General features: G+C 46.4%; 1 protein-coding gene across 4 annotated transcripts in view; it reads left to right on the plus strand.

Annotated features, from left to right (window-relative positions):
- COMMD6 (COMM domain containing 6) overlaps window positions 1–14,188 on the plus strand; it is a 37,412-nt gene extending 23,224 nt beyond the window's left edge. For all 4 annotated transcript variants that reach the window (XM_077297235.1, XM_077297238.1, XM_077297237.1 and 1 more), the window contains exon 7: window positions 13,839–14,188. In XM_077297235.1, coding sequence (XP_077153350.1) covers window positions 13,839–13,889 — 51 coding nt within the window. In that variant the 3' untranslated portion in view covers window positions 13,890–14,188. The remainder of the gene's footprint in view (window positions 1–13,838) is intronic.
- Window positions 14,189–25,959: the final 11,771 nt, after the last annotated feature.

Consider the following 25,959-nt stretch of genomic DNA (forward strand, 5'->3'; position numbering starts at 1 on the left):
TCCGGCTGAAAAAGCCGGGAACTAAATTTATGGAGCCTGCCGGTGGAGCGCGTCGGCGGGCCGCGCGCCGAATGATTGCCGCTGGTGTACCGGCCAGTGGCACCCCCAGGACCGCATCTCCCACGCAGTCAGCGTGAGGAAGAATGGCCCCCGAGATCTGCAGGGCGCCTCTCGTCCCAGACGAGAAGCGCCGATATAGGGGGCGGGGTTACGGCCGTGGGAGGGATCTGCCCACTGCGGCCTACTCCAGCTGAGAAGCCGGGGACTAAATTTTCGGCCTGCCTGGCGATGCGCGGCGGCCGCAACGGAGCGACGCTAACCGCCGCAGTTTCCCGACTGCCGGCGCCTCTCTCCAGGGGCTCTGCCGCAAGTACCGCCGGCGCCTGCCCCATAGAGGCCACTGCGGCCTACTCCGGCTGAAAAGCCGGGGACTAAATTTCCGGCCTGCCCGGCGGTGTGCGGCGGCGCGGCCGCAAAGCGATCTGGAGCGCAGGAGGGGATCCTGATATACTCACAGTCCTGTAATGCAGGTCCCCCTGTACCTGCGCGCTCCATCCTCAACCTCTTCTCTCAATCCATCATCCCCTTGTTAGGTAGGTGGAGAGGTGGGCTCTGCCGCAAGTATGCAACGCCATGTGATGTGGGCCTTGTATGTCGGGCCCCCGGAGAGGAACATTAGAGCCAGGCTCTATGTGCTCGCCGTCTTGCAGGGGGAAGGGAGATCGGGACCAAAGATGGAAACCCGTCGCCCCAGTAAAAATTGGCGTGCTCCAACGTCGCAGGAGAGGGACGGGGAGGTATACTCGCCGTGCTCGCCTGTTGCTGGTTCGGGGGAGAGCGGGTCCCATAAAAAAGGATCCGTCGCCCCCTTCACTCCGTTGAATAAAAAATAAAAATTTACAGAAAAATAAAAATTAAAATTAAAATAAGAAAGTTGGGGTCTGAAAACAGACCCAAGTGCCTCCTACAGACACTAAGCAAGAACTGGTTAGCTGAGGGCCAGCAGGAGGGTGTATACTGCAGGGGAGGAGCTAACTTTCTTTGTATCACTTAGTGTCCTCCTAGTGGCAAGCAGCATAACACCCACGGTCTGTGTCCCCCAATGAGGCGTAGGAGAAAAATGCCCTTCCCACTTGCCCTGGTGTGGTGGCATGTGGGGTAATAGTATTGGAGTTGGACATCAAGCCCAGGAGTCAGTAATGAAAAGGCGTCTATAAGACACCCACATAGTCATGTAATAAAGACAAACAGAGTAAAGTCCTTTATTTGAAATAAAAACTCTCCGACCCTGCTTTACCCATTTATTAATATCCAAAGAAAAATAAAAAAAAAATCCCCAGCTGTCCGCCGATAATCCATTTGTCCCGTGATGAGCCCAAAATCGGCATCTGGATGCTTTGCTAAGCAGTCACATAACATGGGACCGCTCAGCCCGGCATCCAGGAGACACTTAGCAGCGCTTGAAGAATGCAGCTTAAGTGCCGAGTGCTGAAGTCAGTAAGGTGGCTGGAGTTAATAGCCAGTGAACTCCGGGCACCTTATTGACGTCACCGCTTGCCCCTCGCTGCAGCTTTAATTTTGCTGGAGACATTGGGACATATCTATCAAGCTAAATGTGCTGGATTTCTAGTATAAAATTCTAATATAATTTGCAAGAAAAAACTGTTTTTGCCAACTGATAGGTGGTGTAAACTTAGGCTACTTTCACACTAGCGTTAACTGCATTACGTCGCAAATCCGTTTTTTGCCGAAAAAACGGATGCATCAAAAAAGTGAAAAACGTATGCAACGCATACAGCATTTCGACGGATCCGTCGCAAATCCGCTAAACGTTTCCGTCGAAATACTGGATGCGTTGCATACGTTGCATACGTTTTTACCATCCGTTGCATCCGTTTTTCCGACGGATCCGTTTTTAAAATGGGAGGCTCCCAAATTTGATTGGCTATTGGAAAATATGGAAAACTATATAGTTACTGTTTTTACAGCCCATCTTTGAGGGTTTTAGTTTTGTGGCAGCGATGGAAGGTGTTCTTGTGAGGATTGCGAGTTTGGTTACCGACGTTATCTTTGAGACAAATCGCCTGGATATTATAGTGCGGGAGAAGGAGGCGGCAGTGGAAAGGCGTAGGATGCTTCTGCAGCAACGGAGACGGAGACGACTGTGGATTCATCCGATTAATGAACTACGGATGACCCGGGGTGTCCAGTCCACTCTGTACCTGGAGTTGTGGCACAATCCACACAAATTCTAGAATTACGTGCGGATGAGGATGGAACATTTCGACTTTTTGCTTCAAAAACTGGAGGATGTCATCCGAAGACAGGACACAAGGATGAGGCTTGCCATCACACCGGCGGAGCGGCTGATGGTGACCCTGCGGTAAGCCTTTTTTTTTATTTCATTGCTGATATTGAATGTTATATTACATGCTGCAGACAATACTGCGCTGACATATTGCGCACTATTTTCTGCAGCATGTAATGTTTGTTTTGTTTGCGGACATTCCACTGCTTTATTTTTAATGTCATTGCTCACATTGAATGTCCTATAACAGACTGCAGAAAATACTGCGCTGAAACATTGCGTAGCATTTTCTGCAGAATGTTTTTTTTGGGGGGGGGGGGGTTTGTTGACATGCAACTGTTTTTTTTTTTTTTTCTGTCATTGGTCATTTTTAATGTTATATTACATGCTGCAGACAATACTGCGTTGACATATTGCGCACTATTTTCTGCAGCATGTAATTTTTGTTTTGTTTGCGGCCATTCCACTGCTTTTTTACACCGGTTTCATGCAGGTTTTATTGTGTGTCCCGTCCTAAAAAAAAATTTCACCGTGCCATTTATTTAAACTTTTTGGTCTGTGCAATTTTTTCTAACATTATTTATTTATTTATTTTTCAGTTTCCTAGCTACGGGTGAATCTATGACTTCGCTCCATTACCAATTCAGGCTGGGCATTTCCACTATTTCTGGAATAGTGAAGGAGACATGTCGGGCTATTTGGACCACTTTACAGCCAGAGTATATCCCCCAACCATCCATGGAAATCTGGTTGAGAAGTGCCGAACAGTTTCAGCAAATTTGCCATTTCCCAAATTGTGTGGGTGCAGTTGACGGGAAACATATAAGGATTGCGAAACCGGCAGGAACAGGATCGGAGTATTATAATTATAAGAAGTATTTCTCCATCGTCCTTATGGCTATTGCAGATGCCAACTGCAGGTTCCTTGCCGTGGACATAGGAGCGTATGGACGGTCCAACGATTCGCAAGTGTTTAAAAACTCTCCAATGGGTCGTTGTCTTTATGGAGAGACCTACGATTTCCCGTCAGCCAGACCACTGCCAGGAACAAGTGAACCAGCCATGGAATATGTTTGTGTAGGTGATGAAGCCTTTCAACTGTCGCCGCACCTACTGAAACCGTATAGTAGCCGGAACTTAAACCATACCAAGCAAGTATTTAATTACCGGCTTACTAGAGCACGAAGAGTAGTAGAGTGTTCTTTCGGTATCTTGACGTCGAAGTGGCAAGTTCTGCTGACGGCTATCAAACTGAAAACAACAACTATAGACGAGGTTGTTAAGGCATGTGTGGTGCTCCACAACTTTGTCCTTTCAAAGGAGCCCGTTTCCTTGGATGATGAAAAGTTGGAGACCACCTTGTGGGACTACCGCAGCAGCTCGGTTCGCTCTACAGGTTCTGTTACAAGGATGAGGGACCAGTTTGCAGATTATTTTGTGTCACCTGTCGGGCGGATCCCATGGCAAGACATGATTGTGTAAAAACCTGTTTTACATGTGTTTTGTTTATGTAAAAAATGTGTTTCTCCCAAAAAAAAAACAAAAAACACAAAAGCGTGGTTTTCTTGCTAGTAAAACCAATATGTTATACCTTTCACACGTCTGGTGTTTATTTTTATTTTACCTTTTTTATTAGTTGCCATATTACCTTAATAAATCCACACACACAAAGAGTAGAATTTAAATCAGACCGAAATTTATTTGTACTCTTTTTAAAAAAAATAATTTTTCTTTGCAAAAAAACATATAGAGCTATATTTGTTATTTTCCAATTTTTTTTTCTTAACTTTTCAAATTTTTTTTAATAAAATTTACAAACTTTAACATTTGTACATAACATGTTACAAATCTTCGAAGTGTGGGGTGGAGATACGAGGGGGGGAGGAGGGGCTGGAAGGTTGGACCACGTCGATAGGTGGGGAAACCCTACTTGTTTGGGGTGCAGTGGAAGGGGGGGTAAAACCAGGAGGCTGACCAGAGGGGGGTGGTGTTGGGGTAGGGGGAATACTTACTGGGGAAGGTAAGCTGGGCAAGGAAGAAAACATTGGGGAAGGAATTTGGTTTGGGGGCCGGGATGGGTATGGGGACTGGGTTGGGTGTTGGGACTGGGTTGGGTGTTGGGACTGGGTTGGGTGTTGGGACTGGGTTGGGTAGTGGGACTGGGTTGGGTAGTGGGACTGGGTTGGGTAGTGGGACTGGGTTTGGTAATGGGGCTGGCGTGGGGTTTGTGGCTGGGTTTGGTAATGTTGCTGGTGTGGGGATTGGGGCTGGGTTTGGTAATGGGGCTGGTGTGGGGATTGGGGCTGGGTTTGGTAATGGGGCTGGTGTGGGTATTGGGGCTGGGTTTGGTAATGGGGGGTATGGTGTGGAAATGGGGCCTGGGGTGGGGCATGGTGTGGAAATGGGGCCTGGGGTGGAATTGTAGTGGATGTGTGGATAGATTCGGGTTCGTTAAGGGCCTTCATTAGAGCATTATGGCAGGTATTCATTACCCGCATCTGTTGCTGAAAAGAAAGCTTCTCCATGCTCCTGAGCATGGATTGAAAAAAAAGATTGGCCGGATCTTGACTTACAGCTGAATGCAGCCTATCCAAGCGACTGCTGGTTTCCTGGCTTGTTTCACTGATGCGTGATTGCACCATGTTGAAACCAGCAGTCACTTGCTCTCCCAAAATTTTGAAAGAGCCTTGGAAGGATGCATTCAGGTGTAAGAACTCAGGAGCATAGCTCCTTTCCTGACCCCTCTGTCGCTGACGCCACGAACCTAATGGTGGTCTCGAGGTGGCAGGATCAGAGGGGTGGGGTAAAGGGAACGCTAACTGTTCAGCATCAGATGCGAGCAATGAAGGCTGCAATAATGCTCCACTGCTTGGGGTGGATGAAGTGGAGGGGACAGAGGGGTCAGAGGAGGGGACAGAGGGGTCAGAGGAGGGGTCAGTGGTGTGGGGCCTACCGACGTGGCCCTCAGTGGCGGACTCAGGAGGGATCGCTCCAGAGGGTGCAGAGGAAGATGCAGGTGCCCGGTGGCTGGAGAAGGTGCTGTGAAAGAAAAAACAAAAGAAATTAATATATTGATATGGAAAAGCCCTGACTGAAAGCAAACTAAGTAGACAGGTTAACATGGTTATTAGTGGGCTGTAGAATACTTACACTCTGCTCAGCATTGTTCGCCTCAGGAAGGAGAGGGCAGGGCCGTGTTTATATCTGCTCCTCTTCCTTCCTGCTGAGCCACTCGGGGCCTGCATCTCCTCGTTAAATTCCCTCTTAAAGCGATCCCTCAGTGACCGCCACCGCTTCCTAACCTTTTCACCTGTGAAGACAAGAATGAAAAGGGAAAAAAAAAAATTGGTAAATGCAATACATTACATTCAGCTCAAAACATCACTGAAAAGTGAATACTTACCTAGTTTGCTCAGCTGCTGAGGATGAAGGCTCTCCCACCTTGGAAAGATGTTACGACACACTTCGTCCCAGAGCCGACGGGTGACACCGGTATCGGCATGGCTGCGGTCAGCCATTTTCCACAGCGGCTCCCGCTCGCGAACCTCCTCGATGAGACTGTCTATGTCGATGTCATCATCGAACTCCTCTGCGGGAGCACGCTGTGAAGCCTGTGCAAAAAAAGAAGAAAAACAAACAAATTAGTACACTGAAACACTAAAGTACCAATAGAATCCCCCTCCAAAAAAAAAAACTCACTGATGGCCGACCGCGGCGACGATTCCGCCGACTCTGGGAGCGGCTGGGAGAACCTTCACGGTTTCCTGACTGTTCAGCAGCAGCAGCAGCAGCAGCAGCAGGAGACTGAAATAAAGGAAACAAGTTCTCTGTAATGTAGGCATGTTTTTGGTGTTTAGTTATGTATGAAAATCTGTTTTGTGTATGGTGCAGTGTGATGTGTGAAGCAACTGTTTCACCACTACTTACACTTGGTTCCTCCTCCACTTGCATCTCTCCACCCGTCTCGCCCCCTTCTGACAGCTCCACATCTGATTCAGCTTCCTGTTGAAACATAATTTATGCATGTAGTGATCCATAAAAATGTAATTTAAAAAAACTAAAAAAAACCACATTTTTTGTGTTAACTTACCGATACACGCTGTTGCTGTGGAGGAGGGCTGTCAGAAGAGGACATTGTTGCGGTCGCAAGGCCGGCGGCTGTGGTCCTGGTGTGTCTGTAAGTTAAAAGACAATTGCAATCTGCTCTACACATTGAAGTAGCAGATTTGGGGTCTTCAAAACTTACTTTTAAAGATGTGTGGCTGTGGTCCTGGTGGGCTGGTCCTGGTGGGGAAGACAGTCGGTGGCGGCTGTGGTCCTGGTGTCTCTGTAAGTTAAAAGACACTTGCAATCTGCTCTACACATTGAAGTAGCAGATTTGGGGTCTTCAAAACTTACTTTTAAAGATGTGTGGCTGTGGTCCTGGTGGGCTGGTACTGGTGGGCTGGTCCTGGTGGGGAAGACAGGCGGCGGCGGCTGTGGTCCTGGTGTCTCTGTAAGTTAAAAGACACTTGCAATCTGCTCTACACATTGAAGTAGCAGATTTGGGGTCTTCAAAACTTTTAAAGATTTGTGGATGTGGTCCTGGTGGGCTGCTGAGTGGATATGGTCCCTGGTGTATCTGTAATAAGTATAATGGATTTATAGTTAGACCACCCCCTGAACTAGGTAATGTTTAACGATAAACACCCTGCTAAAATGGTGTGAGAAATGTTCATTAACCCCTTAACGACCACCGATACGCCTTTTAACGGCGGCCGCTAAGGGTACTTAAACCACAGCGCCGTTAATTAACGGCGCTGTGGAAAAAGTGAATAGCGCCCCCCAGAGTCGGATTTTCTCTGGGGTCTCGGTTGCCGAGGGTAGCCGAGACCCCAGAGAACATGATTCGGGGGTTTTTTACCGACCCCCGAGTTGCGATCGCCGGTAATTAACCGTTTACCGGCGGTCGCAACAAAAAAAAACAAAACGCGATGTGCCGTTTAATTTCTCTGTCCTCCGATGTGATCGCACATCGGAGGACAGAGAAATAGGGTCCCCGATGGCCCCCAATAGCCCCCCGATACTTACCTACCTCCCCCGGTGCTCCTCGTGGGTCCCCATGGGCGCCGCCATCTTTTTTCCGGGAAAAAATGGCGGGCGCACGCGCAGTGCGCCCGCCGCCCGGATGCTCTTTGGGGTCTCGGCTGCCGGGGGTAGCCGACCCCTGTTTTGCGATCGCCGGTAATTAACAGGTTACCGGCGACCGCAAAAAAAAAAAAAAAAAAAGCGATCTGTATTTCTCTGTCCTCTGATGTGATCACACATCAGAGGACAGAGAAATAGGGGGATTCGGGGACCCTAACATACTCACCCGGTGTCCCTGGGTCCTCTTCTGTCTTCTCCTGCCAGCCGGCTTTTTCCTTATGGCGGGCGCATGCGCAGTGCGCCCGCCATCTGCTGCCATCTGCCGGCCGGCAGGAGAAGACGAGTTGGGGCTAAAATTAGGGTTAGGGTTAGGGTTAGAGTTAGAGTTAGGGTTAGGGCTAGAGTTAGGGTTAGGGCTAGGGTTGGGGCTAAATTTAGGGTTAGGGCTAGGGTTAGGGTTAGGCTACTTTCACACTAGCGTTTTTTGGCCTCCGTCGCAATGCGTCGGAGAAAAAACGCATCCTGCAAAAGTGCTTGCAGGATGCGTTTTTCTCCATTGGCTTACATTAGCGACGCATTGCGACGAATTGCCACATGTCGCATCCGTCGTGCGACGGATACGTCGTGCTTTGGCGGACCGTCGGCACAAAAAAAGCTAAAGTAACTTAGCTTAACTTAACTTAACTTAAAGGAACTCCGCCCCCGCCTCCCCTCACAATGGGGCAGCGGATGCGTTGAAAAAACAGCATCCGCTGCACCCGTTGTGTGGCGCTTACAACGCTAGCGTCGGTACGTCGGCCCGGCACACTGCGATGGGCCGAGTACGACGCTAGTGTGAAAGTAGCCTTAGGCTTCTATCACACTTGCGTCGGTACGGGGCGGTCGCAATGCGTCGGCCCGACGTACCGACGCACGTTGTGAAAATTGTGCACAACGTGGGCAGCGGATGCAGTTTTTCAACGCATCCGCTGCCCAGTCTATGTCCTGGGGAGGAGGGGGCAGAGTTACGGCCACGCATGCGCGGAAATGGCGGACGCGACGTACAAAAAAAAGGTTACATTGAACTTTTTTTGTGACGACGGGGCTAAAGTTAGGGTTAGGGTTGGGGCTAAAGTTAGGGTTAGAGTTGGGATTAGGGTTTGGATTAGGATTGGGATTAGGGTTACGTTTGGGATTAGGGTTAGGGGTGTGTTGGATTTAGGGTTTTGATTAGGGTTATGGTTAGGGTTGAGATTAGGGCTGTTTTGGGGTTAGGGTTGTGATTATCGTTAGGGTTGTGATTAGGATTATGGATCGGGTTAAGATTAGGGTTAGGGGTGTGTTGGAGTTAGGGTTGGAGTTATAATTTGGGGGTTTCCACTGTTTAGGTACATCAGGGGGGTCTCCAAACACAACAGCCAATTTTGCGCTAAAAAAGTCAAATGGTGCTCCCTCCCTTCTGAGCTCTGCTGTGCGCCCAAACAGTGGTTTACCCCCACATATGGGGCATCAGCGTACTCGGGATAAATTGGACAACAACTTTTGGGGTCCAATTTCTCCTGTTACCCTTGTGAAAATAAAAACTTGGGGGCTAAAAAAATCTTTTGTGGGAAAAAAAAATATTTTTTATTTTCACTACTCTGCATTATAAACTTCTGTGAAGCACTTGAGCATTCAAAGTTCTCACCACATATCTAGATAAGTTCCTTAGGGGGTCTAGTTTCCAAAATTTGGTCACTTGTGGGGGGTTTCTACTGTTTAGGTACATCAGGGGCTCTGCAAACGCAACATAACACCCACAGACAATTCTATCAAAGTCTGAATTCCAAAATGGCGCTCCTCTTCCGAGCTCTGCCGTGCGCCCAAACAGTGGTTTACCCCCACATAGTGGGTACCAGCATACTCAGGACAAATTGGACAACAACATTTGGGGTCCAATTTCTCTTGTTACCCTTGTGAAAATAAAAATTTGGGGGCTAAAAAAATCTTTTGTGGGAAAAAAAAATATTTTTTATTTTCACTACTATGCATTATAAACTTCTGTGAAGCACTTGGGCATTCAAAGTTCTCACCACATATCTAGATAAGTTCCTTGGGGGGTCTGTTTTCCAAAATGGGGTCACTTGTTGGGAGTTTCTACTGTTTAGGTACATTAGGGGTCTGCAAACGCAACATAACGCCCGCAGACAATTCTATCAAAGTCTGCATTCCAAAATGGCGCTCCTTCCCTTCCGAGCTCTGCCGTGCGCCCAAGCAGTGGTTTACCCCCACATATGGGGTACCAGCATACTCAGGACAAATTGGACAACAACTTTTGGGGTCCAATTTCTCTTGTTACCCTTGTTAAAATAAAAACTTGGGGGCTAAAAAATCTTTATTGTTAAAAAAAAAAATATTTTTTATTTTCACGACTCTGCATTATAAACTTCTGTGATGCACTTGGGCATTCAAAGTTCTCACTACACATCTAGATAAGTTCCATGGGGGGGTCTAGTTTCCAAAATGGGGTCACTTTTGGGGGGTTTCTACTGTTTAGGCACATCAGGGGCTCTCCAAACGCGACATGGCGTCCGATCTCAATTCCAGTCAATTTTGCATTGAAAAGTCAAATGGCGCTCCTTTGCTTCCGAGCTCAGCCATGCACCCAAACAGTGGTTTACCCCCACATACGGGGTGTCGGCGTACTCAAGACAAATTGTACAACAACTTCTGGTGTCCATTTTCTCCTGTTACCCTTGGTAAAATAAAAATTTGGAGGCAAAAAGATCATTTTTGTAGAAAAAATGCGATTTTTTTATTTTCACGGCTCTACGTTATAAACTTCTGTGAAGCACCTGGGGGTTTAAAGTGCTCACCACACATCTAGATAAGTTCATTAAGGGGTCTAGTTTCCAAAATGGTGTCATTTGTGGGGGGTCTCCACTGTTTAGGCACATCAGCGGCTCTCCAAACGTGACATGGCGTCCGATCTCAATTCCAGCCAATTCTACATTGAAAAAGTAAAACGACACTCCTTCTCTTCCAAGCTCTGCGGTGCGCCCAAACGGTGGTTTACCCCCACATATGGGGTATTGACGTACTCAGGAGAAATTGCACAACAACTTTTGTGGTCTAATTTCTCCTGTTACCCTTGTGAAAATAAGAATTTGTGGGCGAAAACATCATTTTTGTGAAAACAAATGCGATTTTTTATTTTCACGGCTCTACGTTATAAACTTCTGTGAAGCACTTGGGGGTTCAAAGTGCTCACCACACATCTAGATAAGTTCTTTAAGGGGTCTAGTTTCCAAAATGGTATCACTTGTGGGGGGTTTCCACTGTTTAGGTACATTAGGGGCTCCCGAAACGCGACATGGCGTCTGATCTCAATTCCAGCCAATTCTGCATTGAAACAGTCAAACGGTGCTCCTTCACTTCCAAGCTCTGCGGTGCGCCCAAACAGTGGTTTACCTCCACATATGGGGTATCGGCGTACTCAGGAAAAATTGCACAACAAAATTTGTGGTTAAATTTCTGTTTTTACACTTGTGAAAATTAAAAAAAATGGTTCTGAAGTAAAATGTTTGCAAAAAAAAGTTAAATGTTCATTTTTTTCTTCCACATTGTTTCAGTTCCTGTGAAGTACGTAAAGGGTTAATAAACTTCTTGAATGTGGTTTTGAGCAGCTTGAGGGGTGCAGTTTTTAGAATGGTGTCACACTTGGTTATTTTCTATCATATAGACCCCTCAAAATGACTTCAAATGAGATGTGGTCCCTAAAAAAAAATGGTGTTGTAAAAATGAGAAATTGCTGGTCAACTTTTAACCCTTATAACTCCCTAACAAAACAAAAAAATTGTTTCCAAAATTGTACTAATGTAAAGTAGACATGTGGGAAATGTTATTTATTAACTATTTTTTGTGACATATCTCTCTGATTTAAGGGCATAAAAATACAAAGTTTGAAAATTGCAAAATTTTAAAAATTTTCGCCATATTTCCATTTTTTTCATAAATAATCGCAAGTAATATCGAAGAAATGTTACCACTAACTTGAAGTACAATATGTCACGAAAAAACAATCTCAGAATCAGTGGGATCCGATAAAGCGTTCCAGAGTTATAACCTCTTAAAGTGACACTGGTCAGAATTATAAAAATTGGCTCGGTCATTAAGTACCAAATTGGCTCTGTCACTAAGGGGTTAAAGGTGAACACCAAAAACAGGCGCACGTTACATCATTCATTTCCATGTCCCAAAAAAAATATTTTTAAAATGTGAACCCACCATGTAAAAAAATATTTACCACACTTTATTTTCAAAAATCACCTCCCCCAAAAAACCTTTAAAGTATAACCTTTATTAAAAAATGAGATGTCAACCAACTCTTTATTGCATGTGTAACCTTTGGTACATAGACCAGTTTTAAATTTACCTTTATGAAATAATACTACGGACATTTTTATTAACAAACATTTTATTATCTTTTTTTTTTTTTTTTCCTTCACATCACAATTGGGAGCTGAAATGCTCTTTATTTTAAATACAAGTACGGTACATCAACTGCAAATGGTTTCAACAGAAAATCAACACTTTGAAATAGAAAAGAAAAAAAAAACCACACTCACACATTCAAACCACAAGCTGCAGACTAGACTTTGCAAAAATACATCAGATTTAAAAAAAAAATAAAATAAGAAAAAAAAAATACACACATTTAAACCACATGCTGCACAGACCACTATACTTAGTAAATACATCAGAAAAAGGCAATTAACCAATTAGGCATGGACAAATGCACATGCAATCAATATGATGCGCACAAACATGCCTGGTATGTGTCCACGTTCAGGATTGCATCAGGATTTGGTCAGGATTTTCCATCAGTATTTGTAATCCAAAACCAGGAGTGTAACAATTAGAGGAAAAGTATAATAGAAACATATGCACCACTTCTGCATTTATCACCCACACAAATACTGATGAAAAATCCTGACCAAATGCTGATGAAATCCTGAACGTGGACACATACCCTCCCACATGAACAGGCATAAGATTGGCGAAGGCATAATAAGGTGCAGGCACATGAAGACATACATACAAAAGCACACAGCCGTACAAAAATACGCGCGCACACACACACACAAGCACATAAGCTTTCTGAAAATACACATATGTACAACAAAGGCAGAAAGGTGGACCCAATCAGAAGACGCATACGCACGCACACACATACACATACATACACACACACACACACACACACACACACACACACACACACACACACACACACACACACACACACACACACACACACACATACATACATATACACACACACACACACACACACACACACACACACACACACACACACACACACGTTAAAGGCTGACAATCCTGTGGCTGGAGCTGCATGTCTTCACAGTGGCTGGCATCAGGGTGGATCTGGACTCTAGCATGGCACTGGCTGTTGCAGGACGATGGCAGGCCTCTGGTTCTCTTCAGGTTTTAAGCTCTTGCTGTAGTCAGTACCTCATACACACACAAATGCACAGGCACACAGATGCACACAAAAATGGCAATACTCACGCTGGCTCTATGGTGGCTGGAGTCTTGTGGCTGGCTCCTCTGGCAGGCTCCTCTGGCAGGCTGGGGTCTTGCTGGCAGCCTGGAGTCTTGCTGGCAGCCTGGAGTCTTGCTGGCAGTCTGGAGTCTTGGTGGCAGGCTTCTTCTCTGTAGGCATATGTGGGGTTGAAGGCCCAGGCCAGGTTTATATAGATTTGGGGGTGTCTGGCCAATTGGCAACAAAATCCTTCTTCTGAGCATGTTCAGTGTAAAAAAAAAACGTATTGCAGCGCTGCATTGCATCGTACGACGTGTCCCGACGCATCCGTCACTCATAGGCTTCCATTGTAGCCAACGACGCATGCCGAAGGATGCGTCGCAACACGTTTTTTAGGCGGAGACAAAAAACGTTACAATCAACGTTTTTTGCCGCCGACGTGTCGCCAAATTTCGACGCATACGTCGTAAGACGGACACGACGTATGCCAATACGTCGCCAATACAAGTCTATGGGGAAAAAACGCATCCTGCAAAAACTTTTGCTGGATGCGTTTTTTCTGAAAAAAGACGATTTGAGACGTAATGCAGTTAACGCTAGTGTGAAAGTAGCCTAAGACAGTCTGAAATGTAGACAAATGTATCAAACATGGACCTCTTTCATAAACTTCACGCCTTTTCCGATGATGCGAGTCTAAGCTTGCACTATGTAAGAATTCGATAGTTTTGATAAATGTGCCCCATTGTGCTCATGTTCCCAAGTACTAACTGGCCACAGACCTGGCAATACTTTCCTGTGACACAGTAGAGTAATGGTGTAATGCAGATTCCTACGACTTGTGCTAATGTATTGTCTGGTCTTTTATTCTTTTTGCAGCATTTCTCTAAGCAGTTTAGGGAGATGTCGGCAGCGCTGGAGAATGTTTGATGCCATATAGACCCAAGTTTACTGTAACTGCCATATTACGCAAGGAAAACCAGGAAAAATGATTGAAGTTTCATGGGGATAATTCCAGAATGTGGACATGTAATACTGCTTTATCTGCTAACCTTGTCTCTTTCTCACCTCATTTAGTGTTTTCTGTGAATGTTAAGCCCTGTTCATATTGCCTTTCTGCAGTGTTTTCAGGGGTTTCGTCCGAGTCCCATTTATTTTGTACCGCTGACAGAGCTATAGATTGCTGCGAAACAGACAGGAATGAAATAAACTGCAATCTTTTCCTAAAAGTGTCTATTTTCGGACATACACTACACAGAAACATAGTCCATGGTTTCTTCTGAGATTTCATCTAAATCTCATTTTTAGGGGAATTCAGACAGAAGCACCAGATGCCCTGCATGTGAACAGGGCTGTAAATATTTGTCAGCCTTCAGTGAGTCAGCACTTTATAAATGTATGTGCTATTGCACCCAGAGATGGGGTGTCCTGAGCTGGCGTTGGACACTGTCCGGAAATACACCTTGTATAGTTACACCAAGTCCAGGACTGATTGCCACCATAGCATTGTGGCCATGACTTGTGTGCCAAAAGTAGTCACAACAGCCTGTCGGGCTGGGAAGTGCCGTAGTTTTAATACAGCACTCTATAAAGTGATTAATCTGGTATGCCATTAAAGGGCAACCTGTAGGTCAATACTAGGGTCTGTCTGATGACATTTTCCATGTGCACAAGGGGCATATTGTCATGTCTTATTATACAGTGCCTTACTGATCACTGTTTGTTGGCTTATATACCTTCCATCAGGTACGATCCTTACAGAAAGGATTCTATTAATGAATTATTTAAAGGGAATCTGTCACCCCAAAAATGGCCTATAAACTAAGGTCACCCTCATCAGGGGCTTATCTACAGCATTCAGGAATGCTGTAGATAAGCCCCCAATGTATCCTGAAAGATGAGAAAGAGGTTAGATTATACTCACCCAGGGGCGGTCCCGGGTCTGGTCTGGTCTGGCTTCTGTCCTTTCCCGGTGCCTGCGCACTGCAGTACTTTGCTCTACCCTCAACAGGGCAGATAAAGTACGCCTGCGCCGGAGCTGCGGCAAGAAGAGGACGTCATCGTATGAAGATGGGAGGCGTCGAACCGCGACGCCCATCGGAACAGAACCGGGACCGCCCGCCCAGGTGAGTATAATCTAACCTGTTTTTCTTATCTTTCAGGATACATCGGGGCTTATCTACAGCATTACAGAATGATTTAGATAAGCCCCTGATGCCGGTGGCCTTATTTTATAGGCCATTTTTGGGGTGACAGATTCCCTTTAACCCCTTAACGACCTTTGACGCATACGCTGCGTCATGAAAGTCGGTGCCAAAACGACCTATGACGCAGCGTATGCGTCATGGAATGATCGCGTCCCTGCAGATCGGGTGAAGGGGTTAACTCCTATTTTACCCGATCTGCAGGGAGAGGGGGAGTGGTGCTTCAGCCCAGGGGGGGTGGCTTCACCCCCCCGTGGCTACGATCGCTCTGATTGGCTGTTGAAAGTGAAACTGCCAATCAGAGCGATTTGTAATATTTCACCTAAAAAACTGGTGAAATATTACAATCCAGCCATGGCCGATGCTGCAATAACATCGGCCATGGCTGGAAATACTAAAGTGCCCCCCCCCACACCCACCGATCGCCCCCCCAGTGCTCCGTTAGTCCTCCGGTCCCCTCCGTCCGCCTGCCGGCTCCCCCGTCCTGCTGTCCGCTCCCTCCTTGCTCAGATCCCCCCCCCCTGTGCTCCGATCACCCCCCCTGTGCTCCGATCCACCCCCCCACCACCCCTTCATACTTACCGATCCTCCCGGTGTCCGGCCGTCTCCTCCCTGGGCGCCGCCATCTTGGAAAATGGCGGGCGCATGCTCAGTGCGCCCGCCGAATCTGCCAGTCGGCAGATTCCTTACAGGTACATTTTGATCGCTGTGGTAGGTTCTATCACAGCGATCAAAATAAAAAAAATAATAAATAACCCCCCCCCCCCCTTTATCACCCCCATAGGGACAATAATAAAATAAATATATATATATATTTTTTTTTTCCACTAGGGTTAGGGTTAGAACTAGGGTTAGAACTAGGGGTAGGGTTAGGGTTACGGGTAGGGTTAGGGGTAGGGTTATGGCATGTGCACACAGAGCGGATCGGCCGCGGATCCGCAGCGGATCCGCAGCGGATCGGCAGCGGATTGGCAGCGGATTGGCCGCGGATCCGCAGCGGATTGGCCGCGGATCCGCAGCGGATTGGCAGCGGACCCGCAGCGGATCCGCAGCGGATCCGCAGCGGATTGGCAGCGGATCCGCAGCGGATTGGCAGCGGACCCGCAGCGGATTGGCCGCGGATCCGCAGCGGATCCGCAGCGGATCGGCAGCGGATCCGCAACGGATCGGCAGCGGATCCGCAGCGGATCCGCAGCGGATTGGCCGCGGATCCGCAGCGGATTGGCAGCGGACCCGCAGCGGATTGGCCGCGGATCCGCAGCGGATCGGCAGCGGATCGGCAGCGGATCCGCAACGGATCGGCAGCGGATCCGCAGCGGATCCGCAGCGGATTGGCCGCGGATCCGCAGCGGATTGGCAGCGGATCCGCAGCGGATTGGCCGCGGATCCGCAGCGGATTGGCCGCTGCGAATTCGAAGCAGTTTTCCATCAGGTTTACAGTACCATGTACACCTAAGGAAAACCAAATCCGCTGTGCCCATGGTGCGGAAAATTCCGTGCAGAAACGCTGCGTTGTATTTTCCGCAGCATGTCAATTCTTTGTGCGGATTCCGCAGCGTTTTACACCTGTTCCTCAAAAGGAATCCGCAGGTGAAATCCGCACAAAAAAACACTGGAAATCTGCTGTAAATCCGCAGGTAAAACGCAGTGCCTTTTACCTGCAGATTTTTCAAAAATCGTGCGGAAAAATCTCACACGAATCCGCAACGTGGGCACATACCCTTAGGGTTAGGGTTGGAATTAGGGCTAGGGTTTGAAATAGGGTTAAGATTAGGCTTGTGGTTAGGGTTACGGATAGGGTTAGGGGTGTGTTGGGGTTACAGTTGTGGTTAGGGTTGGGATTAGGGTTACGGTTGGGATTAGGGTTAGGATTAGGGTTGGAATTAGGGTTACGGGTGTGTTGCGGTTAGGGTTGTGGTTAGGGGTGTGTTGGGGTTAGGGTTGTGATTAGGGTTATGGCTACAGTTGGGATTAGGATTAGGGGTGTGTTGGGGTTAGTGTTGAAGTTAGAATTGAGGGGTTTCCACTGTTTAGGCACATCAGGGGTCTCCAAACGCAACATGGCGCCACCATTGATTCCAGCCAATCTTGCGTTCAAAAAGTCAAATGGTGCTCCCGCCCTTCCAAGCCCCGACGTGCGCCCAAACAGTGGTTTACCCCCACATTTGGGGTACCAGCGTACTCAGGACAAACTGGGCAACAACTGTTGGGGTCCAATTTCTCCTGTTACCCTTGCAAAAATAAAAAATTACTTGCTAAAACATAATTTTTGAGGAAAGAACAATTATTTTTTATTTTCACGGCTCTGCGTTATAAACTTCTGTGAAGCACTTGGGGGTTGAAAGTGCTCACCACACATCTAGATAAGTTCCTTCGGGGGTCTAGTTTCCAAAATGGGGTCACTTGTGGGGTGTTTCTACTGTTTAGGCACATCAGGGGCTCTGCAAATGCAATGTGACGCCCGCAGACCATTCCATCAAAGTTTGCATTTCAAATGTCACTACTTCCCTTCCGAGCCCTGACGTGCGCCCAAACAGTGGTTTACCCCCACATATGGGGTATCAGCGTACTCACAACAAACTGGGCAACAAATATTGGGGTCCAAATTCTCCTGTTACCCTTGTGAAAATAAAAAATTGCTTGCTAAAACATCTTTTTTGAGGAAAGAAAAATGATTTTTTATTTTCACGGCTCTGCGTTGTAAACTTCTGTGAAGCACTTGGGGGTTGAACGTGCTCACCACACATCTAGATAAGTTCCTTGGGGGGTCTAGTTTCCAAAATGGGGTCACTTGTGGGGGGTTTCTACTGTTTAGGCATATCAGGGGCTCTGCAAACGTAACATGATGCCCGCAGACCATTCCATCAAAGTCTGCATTCCAAAACGTCACTACTTCCCTTCCGAGCCCCGGCATGTGCCCAAACAGTGGTTTACCCCCACATATGGGGTATCAGCGTACTCAGGAGAAACTGGACAACAACTTTTGGGGTCCAATTTCTCCTGTTACTCTTGCAAAAATAAAAAATTCTGGGCTAAAAAAATATTTTTGAGGAAAGGAAACACATTTATTATTTTCACGGCTCTGCATTATAAACTTCTGTGAAGCACTTGGGGGTTCAAAGTGCTCACCACACATCTAGATAAGTTCCCTTGGGGGTCTAGTTTCCAAAATGGAGTCACTTGTGGGGAGTTCCTACTGTTTAGGCACATCAGGGGCTCTGCAAACGCAACATGATGCCCGCAGAGCATTCCATCAAAGTCTGCATTTCAAAACGTCACTACTTCCCTTCCGAACCCCGACGTGTGCCAAAACAGTGGTTTACCCCCACATATGGGGTATCAGCGTACTCAGGAGAAACTGGACAACAACTTTTGGGGTCCAATTTCTCCTGTTACTCTTGCAAAAATAAAAAAATTCTGGGCTAAAAAAATATTTTTGAGGAAAAGAAACACATTTTTTATTTTCACGGCTCTGCGTTATAAACTTCTGTGAAGCACTTGGGGGTTCAAAGTGCTCACCACACATCTAGATTAGTTCCTTGGGAGGTCTAGTTTCCAAAATGGGGTCACTTGTGCGGGAGCTCCAATGTTTAGGCACACAGGGGCTCTCCAAACGCGACATGGTGTCCGCTAATGATTGGAGCTACTTTTCCATTCAAAAAGCCAAATGGCGTGCCTTCCCTTCCGAGCCCTGCCGTGCGCCCAAACAGTGGTTTACCCCCACATATGGGGTATCATCGTACTCAGGACAAACTGGACAACAACATTTGGGATCCAATTTCTCCTATTACCCTTGGGAAAATAAAAAATTCTGGGCTAAAAATCATTTTTGAGGAAAGAAAAATTATTTTTTTATTTTCACGGCTCTGCGTTATAAACTTCTGTGAAGCACCTGGAGGTTATAAGTGCTCACTATGCATCTAGATAAGTTCCTTGGGGGGTCTAGTTTCCAAAATGGGGTCACTTGTAGGGGAGCTCCAATGTTTAGGCACACAGGGGCTCTCCAAACGCGACATGGTGTCCGCTAACGATTGGAGCTAATTTTCCATTCAAAAAGTCAAATGGCACGCCTCCCTTTCCGAGCCTTGCCGTGCACCCAAACAGTGGTTTACCCCCACATATGAGGTATCGGCATACTCAGGAGAAATTGCCCAACAAATTTTAGGATCCATTTTATCCTGTTGCCCATGTGAAAATGAAAGAATTGAGGCTAAAAGAAATTTTGTGTGAAAAAAAAGTACTTTTTCATTTTTGCGGATCAATTTGTGAAGCACCTGGGGGTTTAAAGTGCTCACTATGCCTCTAGATGAGTTCCTTGGGGGGTCTAGTTTCCAAAATGGGGTCACTTGTGGAGGAGCTCCAATGTTTAGGCACACAGGGGCTTTCCAAACGCGACATGGTGTCCGCTAACGATGGAGATAATTTTTCATTCAAAAAGTCAAATGGCGCTCCTTCCCTTCCGAGCCTTACCATGTGCCCAAACAGTGGTTTACCCCCACATGTGAGGTATTGGTGTACTCAGGAGAAATTGCCCAACAAAATTTAGGATCCATTTTATCCTGTTGCCCATGTGAAAATGAAAAAATTGAGGCTAAAATAATTTTTTTGTGAAAAAAAAGTACTTTTTCATTTTTACGGATCAATTTGTGAAGCACCTGGGGGTTTAAAGTGCTCACTATGCTTCTAGATAAGTTCCTTGGGTGGTCTAGTTTCCAAAATGGGGTCACTTGTGGGGGAGCTCCAATGTTTAGGCACACGGGGGCTCTCCAAACGTGACATGGTGTGGGCTAAAGATTGGAGCCAATTTTTCATTCAAAAAGTCAAATGGCGCTCCTTCCCTTCCGAGCCCTGCCGTGCGCCCAAACAGTGGTTTACCCCCACATATGAGGTATCAGCGTACTCAGGACAAATTGGACAACAACGTCCGTGGTCCAGTTTCTCCTTTTACCGCTGGGAAAATAAAAAAATTGTTGCTAAAAGATCATTTTTGTGACTAAAAAGTTAAAGGGAACCTGTCACCTGAATTTGGCGGGACCGGTTTTGGGTCATATGGGCGGGGTTTTCGGGTGTTTGATGCACCCTTTCCTTACCCGCTGGCTGCATGCTGGCCGCAATATTGGATTGAAGTTCATGCTGTGTCCTCCGTAGTACACGCCTGCATAAGACAATATTGCCTTGCGCTGGCGTGTACTCCGGAGGACAGGGAATGAACTTCAATCCAATATTGCGGCCAGCATGCAGCCAGCGGGTAAGGAAAGGGTGAATCAAACACCCGAAAACCCCGCCCATATGACCCAAAACTGGTCTCGCCAAATTCAGATGACAGGTTCCCTTTAAATGTTCATTTTTTACTTCCATGTTGCTTCTGCTGCTGTGAAACACCTGAAGGGTTAATAAACTTCTTGAATGTGGTTTTGAGCACCTTGAGGGGTGCAGTTTTTAGAATGGTGTCACTTTTGGGTATTTTCAGCCATATAGAACCCTCAAAATGACTTCAAATGTGAGGTGGTCCCTAAAAAAAATGGTTTTGTAAATTTTGTTGTAAAAATAAGAAATCCCTGGTCAAATTTTAACCCTTATAACTTCCTAGCAAAAAAAAAAAATGTTTCCAAAATTGTGCTGATGTAAAGTAGACATGTGGGAAACGTTATTTATTAACTATTTTGTGTCACATAACTCTCTGGTTTAACAGAATAAAAATTCAAAATGTGAAAATTGCGAAATTTTCAAATTTTTTGCCAAATTTCCGTTTTTTTCACAAATAAACTCAGAAATTATCGACCTAAATTTACCACTAACATGAAGCCCAATATGTCACGAAAAAACAATCTCAGAATCGCTAGGATCCGTTGAAGCGTTCCTGAGTTATTACCTCATAAAGGGACACTGGTCAGAATTTCAAAAAACTGCAAGGTCATTAAGGCCAAAATAGGCTGGGTCATGAAGGGGTTAAAACAATGAAACAAGATTTAAAGACAAGGAGAAGGGGAGAGAATCCTGTGCAAAAGTAATCGCTAAAATATATAAATATATATACTCTAGTAATATACACAAACAGTATTCAGTCATAAAGTGCAGATGTAATAGATTTGTTTAGTGATCTCTAGTGGTCAGGACAGATGGTAAGGCAGGCAGCATAGTGACCTCTAGTGGTCAGGACAGATGGTAAGGCAGGCAGCATAGTGACCTCTAGTGGTCAGGACAGATGGTAAGGCAGGCAGCATAGTGACCTCTAGTGGTCAGGACAGATGGTAAGGCAGGCAGCATAGTGACCTCTAGTGGTCAGGACAGATGGTAAGGCAGGCAGCATAGTGACCTCTAGTGGTCAGGACAGATGGTAAGGCAGGCTGCATAGTGACCTCTAGTGGTCAGGACAGATGGTAAGGCAGGCAGCATAGTGACCTCTAGTGGTCAGGACAGATGGTAAGGCAGGCAGCATAGTGACCTCTAGTGGTCAGGACAGATGGTAAGGCAGGCAGCATAGTGACCTCTAGTGGTCAGGACAGATGGTAAGGCAGGCAGCATAGTGACCTCTAGTGGTCAGGACAGATGGTAAGGCAGGCAGCATAGTGACCTCTAGTGGTCAGGACAGATGGTAAGGCAGGCTGCATAGTGACCTCTAGTGGTCAGGACAGATGGTAAGGCAGGCAGCATAGTGACCTCTAGTGGTCAGGACAGATGGTAAGGCAGGCAGCATAGTGACCTCTAGTGGTCAGGACAGATGGTAAGGCAGGCAGCATAGTGACCTCTAGTGGTCAGGACAGATGGTAAGGCAGGCAGCATAGTGACCTCTAGTGGTCAGGACAGATGGTAAGGCAGGCAGCATAGTGACCTCTAGTGGTCAGGACAGATGGTAAGGCAGGCTGCATAGTGACCTCTAGTGGTCAGGACAGATGGTAAGGCAGGCAGCATAGTGACTGGGCCAAATTTTTCAGATCGGACTAGTGTCACTTTATTTGGTAATAACTCTTGAACGCTTCAACAAATACTGATTTTGACATTGGTTTTTTTTTCGTGGCACATTATAATTTATGATAATGGTTAATCTAAGTCTATATTTGTTATAAATAAAAACAAATAGAAATTTGACAGAAATGTAAAAAAACTTTAGCAAATTTCAAACTTTGAATATCCCTTTAATCCAGATAGTCATACCACATAAAAACATTAATAAATAACATTTCCCTCATGTTTGCTTTACATCAGCACCATTTTTTAAATTTTCTTTTATTTTATTACATTTTGAAACCTCCTAAAATGTTATCAGTAATTTTTCATTTTTTTCAAGGAAATTTACAAAATGTATTTTATTTAGGGACCTATCTAGGTTTGAAGTGACTTTGAGGGTACTATATATATTGGAACACCCCAAAAAGTGATACCGTTTAAAAAACCGCACCCTTCGACATATTGAAAACCGCTGTCAGGTAGTTTATTAACCCTTCAGGTGATTTTCAGGAATTAATACAAAGTGGCATAACAGGAAGGAAAAATTGTATTTTACTACCTAAATGTTTCTAACTTCTAAATAGGCCATTCTATCCGGCAGATTCTAAGGTCACTATTTCGCCATGGCAAACATCAGGACCACACAATCATGATCTCAGGGTGCTGATTTGGATAAAGAAGGAGCCCCCCTACTCTGTTAACCATTTATAATGATGTAGTCACTATTGACAGCAGCATCTAAGAGGGTAAACAGTTATGGACTGTGACAATACTAATCATGGCTGATGCAGCAAGCTGTCCGCTATAGTGTACAGCCGACAGCTGCTGGATTGTCACCTGTATGGGGAAGCTAGTCACTTATATCTCAGGTCAGTATAAAAACACGTATTGGCGGTCATTAAGGAGTTCAATTGCAATTTATTACACTAGAGTATGTCTGGATGGGCTAGAATAATGAGATTGTCTTGAGTAGACCGAATACAGGCAGCCAGAAAGGGTAATATATTCAAATCAGACCATGCTTTGTTAAAATGCATATAGTACAAAAATGGCATGCACCATAAAGTCTTCTCATAGATAATAATAAATGGTGATATAAATGGTAGAATCACTGAGTAACAGATCAGGAACACTGACGTACGTAAGTATGTGGACAAGGGGTAGGCAGAATACTGTCAGCTGATTAGTGGTGCTCTCAAGGTGCCGGAAGCAGCGGGTTCGTCATGCCACGTCACCAGTCGCCGACCACCTCTGTTTTCAGACAGAAGTAGCCACTGAGCTTAGTGTCACAATGTGTCATCAGCAGGTGGCTACAGAGAGACTGGAAGAGTCACACACAGACAGAGAAGTGGTTGTCCTTTGACCACGTCCCACACTAATGACCGCTTCATTGTGAACAATGCCCTTTAGGACCAAATGATGAATGCCACATAATTCCATGCGCATCTAAGGAAGGTGACAGGCACCCAAGTGTCACATCAGACCATTCAAAGCAGTTTACATCAGTGTGGTCTGCTAGATGACCCACAAGGCTATCTGACCACACCACCAGGCACAGGCGTCATCATCTTGCATGGGCCAGGGAGCATCTACGCTGGATGAGGGACTAGTGCTGGTCACTGATGAAAGTCAATTCACGCTGAACAGAAATGATGGCCGCTAGCGATGTTGTTGACTTCAAGGAGAGCGTTATGCGTCAGCCACTGTTGTCACCAGATGAGCCTTTGGTGATGGTAGTGTTACAGTGTGGGCAGATGTGTCTAGTTATTACAACACTGCCCAATACTTTGTGAATGGAACAATGCAATGACAAGCTCCAGCTACTGGAATAACATCATTCCAGCCCTAACCCATCTCTTCAACCTATCGCTCTCTTCTGGTACCTTCCCCTCTGCCTTCAAACATGCCACCATCACACCCATCCTCAAAAAAACTAACCTTGACCCAACTGCTATGCCCAGCTATCGCCCCATATCACTGCTCCCGTTTGCTTCAAAACTCCTTGAGCAGCATGTCCATGCTCAACTTTCCTCCCACCTCTCATCTAACTCTCTCCTTGACAACCTCCAATCTGGCTTCCGCCCCCACCACTCCACCGAAACTGCCCTGACAAAAATTACTAATGACTTAGTCACAGCTAAAGCTAACAGACAGTTCTCCATCCTCCTCCTTCTTGACCTGTCCTCTGCCTTCGACACAGTTGATCACTGCCTACTGCTACAGATTCTTTCTTCCCTTGGCATCAAAGACCTTGCCCTGTCCTGGATTGCCTCATACCTGTCCAACCGCACATTTAGCGTTTCCCACTCCCACAATACCTCCTCATCCCGCCCTCTCTCTGTTGGAGTCCCTCAAGGCTCTGTCCTAGGGCCCCTACTTTTTTCCATCTATACCCTTGGCCTAGGACAACTCATAAAGTCCCATGGCTTCCAGTACCACCTGTATGCAGACGACACTCAGATCTACCTCTCTGGCCCAGATGTCACCTCCCTGCTGTCCAGAATCCCGAAGTGTCTATCAGCCATATCCTCCTTCTTCACCTCTCGCTTCCTAAAACTCAATGTACACAAAACCGAAATCATCATCTTTCCTCCACCTCACGCATCCCCCCCACCTGATCTATCTATTATGGTAAACGGCATCACGCTCTCTCCCACACCTGCTGCCTCGGGGTAACTCTCGACTCTGCCCTGTCCTTCAAACCTCACGTCCAAGCTCTTGCCACCTCCTGTCGCCTCCAACTCAAAAATATTGTCAGAATCCGTTCCTTCCTCAGCCCACAATCTACCAAAACTCTTGTGTATGCTCTCATCATCTCCCGCCTCGATTACTGCAACACCCTCCTCTGTGGCCTCCCAGCTAACTCTCTTGCACCACTCCAGTCTGTCCTCAATTCTGCTGCCCGGCTAATCCACCTCACTACTCCCCTGCTTCTCCCCTCTGCAAATCTCTCCACTGGCTCCCAATTCCCCAACGAATCCAGTTCAAACTACTAACACTGATCTACAAAGCCTTCCACAACCTGTCCCCTCCCTATATCTCTGAACTAATCTCCCAATATCCTCCCTCACGTAATCTCCGATCCTCCCAAGACCTCCTCTCCTCCACACTTATTCGTTCCTCACACAACCGCCTCCAAGATTTCTCCCGCATATCCCCCATCCTCTGGAATTCCATGCCTCAACACGTCCGATTATCCACCACCCTCGGATCCTTCAGACGGAACCTGAAAACCCATCTCTTCAGGAAAGCCTACAATAACCGAGCCACCACCTCACCAGAGCTGCCGCCTCACCACCGCCAGAGCCGCCGCCTCACTCCTACCTTCTGTCTCTTCCCCACTATCCCATAGAATGTAAGTCCGCAAGGACAGGGTCCTCTCCCCTCTGTACCAGTCCGTCACTGTAAACCTGTTTACTGTAAACGATATCTATAACCCTGTTTGTAACCCCTTTCTCATGTACAGCACCATGGAATTAATGGTGCTATATAAATAAATAATAATAATTAATCCAGTCATTGTGCCTCTGTACGAACAACACAGGCCTAATTTCATCTTCATGGATGACAATGCTCCAGCTAGAGGTTGCATCATTCGGGAACGGCTGCTGGAGACTGGGGTACCTCAAATGGAATGGCCTGCACTTTCTCCAGACCTGAATCCCATTGTAAATGCAGCGCCCCCACCGCCGCAGGGCCGAGGGGTACCCGGTACCGGGTCTCTGAGTCTCTGCTCTGGGGTTGTCACGGTGGCTAGGCCCGGTCCGTGACCCTGCTGGTGGGGAGGCGACGTACAGTGAATGATAGGTGCTGTTAACGGTGGTGTAGCGGTGCAGTTGTGGGGTGCA

This window comes from Ranitomeya variabilis, chromosome 3 (assembly GCF_051348905.1).
Source record: "Ranitomeya variabilis isolate aRanVar5 chromosome 3, aRanVar5.hap1, whole genome shotgun sequence".
Taxonomy (NCBI): domain Eukaryota; kingdom Metazoa; phylum Chordata; class Amphibia; order Anura; family Dendrobatidae; genus Ranitomeya; species Ranitomeya variabilis.